The sequence below is a fragment of the Meles meles genome, chromosome 4, assembly GCF_922984935.1.
Source record: "Meles meles chromosome 4, mMelMel3.1 paternal haplotype, whole genome shotgun sequence".
Taxonomy (NCBI): domain Eukaryota; kingdom Metazoa; phylum Chordata; class Mammalia; order Carnivora; family Mustelidae; genus Meles; species Meles meles.
Genome location: NC_060069.1, coordinates 152,870,235 through 152,876,795, shown reverse-complemented (window position 1 = coordinate 152,876,795; position 6,561 = coordinate 152,870,235). Strand labels below are relative to the sequence as shown.

Here is a 6,561-nt window from a genome sequence, read left to right as displayed (position 1 = left end):
AAAAAATTCCCGGTAGGACTGAAGGCTTGAGCTGCGTGACCCCCAGCGGAAAGCGTGGCTCTCGTCCCCTTGGCCCCAAATTCCGTGCTCAGGGAGAGAAATTTTCGCTTTCAACTCAGTCCTCGACCGAAGGGAAAAAGAGTTCCGGATTAGGCGTCAGAAAATCAAAGTAACAAGAAAGTTGTGAGAAACACCCCGAAGAGGTGCCCAGAACATGTTTTAAAGAGAACGTAAGTGTGTTTGCTGAGGTGGGGGGTTGACGGAGAACAAACACGTCCCTCGTCTTTCTCGGGGGGTTGAAACCAACGGAACGCCCCCCAGACCCGGCTCCGCGGGAAAGAGTCCTGCACTCCCTTCCCTGGGCCGTTCCCCGCCCCCGCCCTCCACGGTTAGAAAACACCCGACTTACTTTACATTTTATTTAAAATCTCAACACTCGATCATTTATTTCGTTTTTGCAGCCAAACAAGTAATAAATATTATTTAGCACTTTTTTTTCTTTTTACAAAAATAAAACAGATGATACACTCTCTGCAAGGGACAGCGGTCAGAGGAAGGATGTTACGTGGCAGGCGCTGTGAAGCCCAGACTGAGACGCTGGGCGCGCCCAGCAGGTTTGCAAGGACGCAGGAGGCACGTGGAAAAGTTTGTCATTTGTGTTAAAGGTAGCAAAAACAAAACAAAACAAAACAAAACAAAAACAAAAACAAAAACAAAAAAACAATACAAAAACCAAAAACAAAGAAAAAAACAATAGAGGGGAACCTGGCTTCGACTCCGGAGGGGCTGGCAGTCACGTGAGCAAACAGCTTAGCAGCACGCACTTACCTCATTATTGATCCTATATTTACACACCCAAGAAAGAAAAAATTACACAAGCCAACGTAAGTCCCAAATAACCCAGACTATTCACAGCACATGCCTTTGAGTTCTGTCAAACCCTCAGGTATCAGAATGACTGCCGCCCATCATAAACCAAATCACTTTGTGCTTAGTGACAGAAAGAACTGGGAGGAGGAAGAGTCTATTTTAAAAATAACTAAAACAAAAAACAAAAACGAAAACAAAAAAAACCCCAAAAAACAAAAACAAACAAACAAAAAAACCCGCTCCCAGAGTCGACAGTTTTAGATTATTCCAATCCACAAGTGGTTCTATTCTGACTTTCTATAAAGCTTGCTCGCACTGTTGAAAAGGGAAGAGACAGATTTATTAGAAAACCACAAACCCCCAAACCAATAGGAGTGACGGGGAGGACCGGCAATAGTTCTCGGACCGGTGTGGCTTTACCCAGATTGGACGCAACCGTAAGTGCTTCTGGTACCGAACGCCAGCTTCCAGCTAACCAGCCACGACCCTGGAGGCCGAGGCCCGATCGCCGCTGGTGGAGCTCAGCTTCCCCCCAGTCTCCACCCGCCGAGAAAGGAGGAAGGAGAGGCCGTCGCCCACGCCGTCCTCCCTCCCCGCCATCCCCCTTGTAACGAAGTGCTGCCCGGGCCGAGTGAGGCCCTGCTCGCGAGGAAACCGCCGTTTTAAGAATCCAACTTTCTTGGGAATGGGTGGGTGGGTCGGGGTGTCGAGGGACGGGTGCACCTTGCAGTGCCTTCTTATAAAATGCTGTCTATCGGAGCAGCGCTGCTTAAAGCCAGAGAGGGGGGGCTGAGCCAGGTCCCAGAAAGAACGCCCCTCTCACTCCCCACTGTTCGGTGCGCCCCCCTCCCCACCACGTAGCTTCGGTTCCCCAGCGCCGCGGTCCTCCCCATCGCCCCCTCCCCCACCCCCAGCCCCAGCCCCAGCCCAAGGTCCGGCGCTCCTCCGAGCTGAGCTCCCGGGCCCCGGGCGCCCGCCAGTCCTTGCTTGCCCGCAGCCTCCGGGTCCCTCCGCTCGCCAGATCGCGCCGGCGCCGGCCCGCTCACTTGGCATCAGAGGTGAGGCGCGGCAGGCTGCCGGCGCCCATGGCCGACACGTGGTGATGAGGCGGCGGCACCTGGCACATGCTGCAGGGACAGGGCATGCCGCCCCAGTGCTGGAAGCCGCCGCTGCCCCCGCTGCCGCCGCCCCCGCCCCCCAGCGGGGCCGCCGCCGCCGCCGGGGACTTGAGCAGGCCGTGCGGGGGCCGGATGGAGCCGACCGACGACAAGCCGGAGCCAGGCAGGGAGGCGCTGGACACGGCGGCCGCCGCGGCGGCAGCGGCCGCGGCGGCAGCGGCGGGAGGCAGGATGGGGTGGTGAACTGCCGGGTGGTGTGCAGCGTGCGCGGCGGCCGCGGGGTGCGCCGTGGCGGCGGGCAGGGGCGCCGAGTGCGCCAGGCCGCCGCAGGCGGATGGGTGGAAGCCGGCGTGGTGGCCGCCGTAGATCTCGCTCACCAGTCGCTTCATCTCCTCCAGCGAGTTGGTGAGCATGAGGATGTAGTTGCGCGCCAGCAGCAGCGTGGCGATCTTGGAGAGCTTGCGCACCGACGGGCCGTGCGCGTAAGGCATGACCTCGCGCAGCCCGTCCATGGCGATGTTGAGGTCGTGCATGCGCTTGCGCTCGCGGCTGTTGATCTTGAGGCGCAGCTGCTGCAGCTCGGGCTCTGTCATCTGCTTCTTGTCCTTCTTGGTGGACGACGCGGCCGCCGAAGAAGTGGACGACGAAGTGCTGGACGAGGATGACTTGAAGCCGCCGCCGCCCAGCTTGTCCCCGGGGTGCGCGCCCGCCGCGCCCATGGCGCCGCGCAGCTCTGCGCTCAGCTCCGGCGGGCAGTCGCTCGGCGTGGACGAGGACACTGTGCCGCCCGTGAAGCCGCTGCCTCCGCTGCCTTTGCTCCGGGCCGGCAGAAAAAGGTCATCGGGCTCTGGCGACGACGGGCGACTGGACACCAGGCTGGCGTCCGAGTCCATGGCCCCAAAGGATAGTCGCAGCTTTCGCGGGGTCCTCCCTCCCTCCCTCGGCCCTCGGAGCTTTACGCACGCCTCCTGCGAAGGGGAGAAGAAACAGGAGAGAGAGAGAGAGAGAGATGGAAACCGAGCGTGAGGCACTCAGAAAGAGCGAGAAGCTGCTCCCGCCTGCACCGCAGCGCGGTCCGGGCGCGGGTGACCGATCGCTCCGTGTCCACATCGCTGTGTCTGGCCTTGCTTCCAGCGCCACACAGGTGCGCGCGAAGTAATCCCCCCTCCCTCCCACCCTATCCTCTGCTCTCATCCACAGGTTGTTTTATTCCAAGGAGCATTGGATGCCCCTCAGTGAGGGGGGCATTCTGGAGGCTTTATGCCTTCAATTAGGAACTGGGAGGCTGAATCCCCAGGGCTGAAATGGCAAGCGAGGATATTTTTTCTTTGGGATGGTGGAGATCTAAATAGAGAAGTATTTATCTGGTTTCTCAAACGCGTGGACCTTATCTCCATCGACACCGCGCAACAAACATACACAGGCACACAGCGCCCGCGAGCCTTGATAACATGGGGGGCGTTCGGGGGCCGCGGGGAGCTTGCCAGCTGGCCGGGACTTAGCCAGAAGGAACTGTGGTCTCCCCGACTTCTCGCATTTGGGCGAAGGGGCTGCTGCGATGAGTGTGGGGAGAGTCAGAGCAGCGAAGCCACTCGGGAGAACTGGCGGGCAGGGGCGGGATCCAGCGGATCCAACGGGCCCTCTCCAACGGAGCTTCCTGGGTCGCGGGCGAGTTGAGGGGCGTCTGTCCCTAGGATATTGGCTGGGGTTCCTGGGGGGCGGGGACACTTACTGTGGATGCAACGAGAGGAGTTCGTTCCCCAAAGCCGCAGCGGAGAACCGGACTCCGGGCGCTGAGGTCGCGTTGGTCTATAATAAGCATCCGCACCTTTCGGGGCTCGGCCGGTTTTTATAGCCCGGTGGCGGCGGCGACCGCGGCGGCGGTGGCCGAGGCGGGGGCGGGGGAACAATGTGCGGGTCCTGGAGGGGCAGCCGCGCCAATGAGCTGGGCCCGCCCGGGGGGCTGGGAAGCTGATGTCATCCGGGCTAATTCCGCTCAATGAAACTCGCCGGGCCCGCACACGCCTCCTGCCCGAGCACAGCCAATAGGCGTCGGCGGCCGGGAGATTCTTGGGGAGGGACTGGAGGACGAACCCGCGGAAGGGGTGTGAGAGGCGAGGGGGAGGAGAAGGGCGGGCTTGCCGGGGAAGTACCGAGGGCAGAATAGAATGCGGTTAAGATTGAGGGACAGAGACGGAGCGTCGTCAGATTTCTATAAAAACACGGTGACCACAGAGCCAGGCTGGGGGAGGGGGTGGGCCGGGGGTTCTGCAGACGAACTAACCCGACACCCAACGCGATCGGATCTTTTGGGGGATGCGTCCGAGGAACCCTGGCGATCCGGGAACTGGAGTCTCCCTTTGCGTTTCATCTCTCTCTCTGGGTTCTCGCGGCCTGTCCCTATCTCAAGGGTTTCACCAATAGGTGGGCATTTGGAACCCCAGAAGTAAAGGACAACCAAACACAAAGCCCCTACTTTCTTCTCAAGCTAAGCGCGCCTCCGGGAGCTGGCCATTGCCGCTCCTTCGCGGGTGGCTGGTAGCGCCCCCAGCTGGGGGCAGGACCTTGCGAGCCAAAGGGCGGGGAAGGAAGTAGGAGACCTACTCCGGGACGGTGTTTTGAGAGAAATCACAACTCTTCATAGAATGGTGTAGACACAGGGACGAGATATTGCCCCCACTATAACCGCACTAACAGAACGGCAGAGTCTAGAGCTCAAAGTTCAGTGCCATCTCCCCGCCCCCCCGATTGATTAGCTCTGGGACCGATGACGACGGTATTTTCAGCACCAGTCTTGTGGTCATCACCAAGCCCTAGGGTAGGAGGGACGCGCTAGTTTGTTTGGGGGGGGGAGGAGAGTGGAAGGTCTGAGGCCTGGGTAAAGACTTCTCCAGGCCTTGGGCCAGACAGTGAGATCAGCAGCTCATGGCCGTTTTCAGACACGTGTTACCAGTCACAGCTTGGCCGCTGCACCCAGAAACTCCTGCCCATCAGGGAGTAAACCTGGTCTTAGAGAAGCGGCCAAGTTAGGTAGTTTAGTGATACTGACACATCCACCCATTTTACGGATGGGAAAATCAAGAGACTGTGTCTGCTTACAAATCAAGCCTACAGAAAAAGCTGCTAATCCTTTGCAGCGCAGATATGGGCATTCCTTACTATGCCATGGGTGTGTCTCTAACCTCTTCCCTGAGCTGGATCCCTACCTTCCTGGTACAGAAGTTGGATTCTGCAGATCCCGGACCCTAGGGCTTTATACCACACAAGCACATACACAGACACACCCCAACCCTCCCCCCTCTGTTTAGTGGTTGTTCGGGAACTTCCACTTTGCATATATAGCTTTAAAAACCAACAAAGTAATTGGCCCTCAAATTGGGAAAGCACAAAATCAACAAATGCCAAAATAAGCTTATGGTGTTGCTCCCGGTGTCTGGATAAAACGAAAAATGGAAAACCTAGTGCGCTCTCGCCTTCGCTCCCATCTCGTGCTTTCTGGAGCATTATTTTTCAGCCTGTGTTTCCCAGTTGGCTCTGCAGCCATCCATTTAATATGTACTTAAAACATGAAGAACTGAAGCCTGGAGATACGTAGTGCAACGGTTATGCAAGAAGACGCAAAACCGCTGAATGAGGACAATCTGTCTTATGGTCGAGCCCGGGTATTAAAGGATGGTTCCCTCGGGCCTCTCCGACCACCGTCAGTAAGGGCATTCATGGGAATGTGAGCTCTGGGCCACCAGCCGAGGTGTGGACTTGTGCGCACACCTGTGTATCTAACACAGGGCGGCAGACGCACCGTGCGCGCGCCTGGGTTGCAGACGCTGAGGTTAATCCACAGGGTGGCTCGTGTCCTGGAGCCCCCGTTCCTTCTTTTGTTGCTTGCCACCGGCAACTGTCTTGCGTCCTGCGCTCCGCGGGAGTGCGTGATCTGGGGTTCTTCACGCTCTTGCTTCAGTAGCTGGAGCTGGAAGCCGGGAGGAAGGTTGAGGGGCTCATTCTGGCAGCACGTGTGTTTAGAGCCTGGGAGGGCAGAATCCAGAGGCAGGAGAGCTGGCTTACTCGCCCTGAAAGCGCATAGACGCTGCAGGCCCTAGCCCCGTGCCTGAGCTAGAGCAGGGGTGGTTGTTCTGGGCTGTGCAGCGGCACCTCGCGGTCCTTACTCCCCATGGCTGGCAGCTCTAGGCTGTAGACCCCTTCTCTCGGCAGCACCCCCAACATTCTGCGGTTGCCAGGAACTTGCTCGGGAGGAGGGGCAGCTTGTGCCCCCCTGGGCTACTGGGTCGTAGGACTCATCTCTCTGGGTCTCCAAGTCCTCCTACCCCCTCCAGGAATAGTCGGAGACAAGATCCCGGCCGTCGGCCGCATGCCCTCGTGCGTCCTGGAGGCGTCCTGGCATTTGCTCAGGTTTTGAGCCCGGCGCCTGGTGTGCACATCCCGGGTGGGTCCTGGGGCAACGTCGCAGCCCCTTCCCGCGAAATTGAATGCTCACTTGCCGAGGCTAATCGGCCCGGCTCTGCGAGTTCCTGTCTGTCCCAGGCGTCCAGAAGCTGTCGGCCTCCTCCGTCAAAAC

General features: G+C 58.7%; 1 protein-coding gene across 1 annotated transcript; it reads right to left on the bottom strand.

Moving 5' to 3' along the window:
- Window positions 1-1,821: 1,821 nt before the first annotated feature.
- On the bottom strand, window positions 1,822-3,810 carry OLIG2 (oligodendrocyte transcription factor 2). Its single transcript, XM_046003327.1, has 2 exons — window positions 3,721-3,810; window positions 1,822-2,956 (listed from the first exon to the last, which is right to left on the bottom strand). The coding sequence occupies exons 1-2, from the start codon at window positions 3,808-3,810 to the stop codon at window positions 1,913-1,915; spliced, it is 1,134 nt and encodes a 377-aa protein (XP_045859283.1). The 3' UTR covers window positions 1,822-1,912.
- Window positions 3,811-6,561: the final 2,751 nt, after the last annotated feature.

What these genes read in the sequence shown, in the direction of transcription:
- OLIG2 (XM_046003327.1), bottom strand. Translation starts at nt 3,810, where the DNA reads ATGCTTATTATAGACCAACGCGACCTCAGCGCCCGGAGTCCGGTTCTC. An exon ending in CTCCTCTCGTTGCATCCACA is followed by an intron (nt 2,957 to 3,720) that starts GTAAGTGTCCCC and finishes TCCCCTTCGCAG; the next exon opens with GAGGCGTGCGTAAAGCTCCG.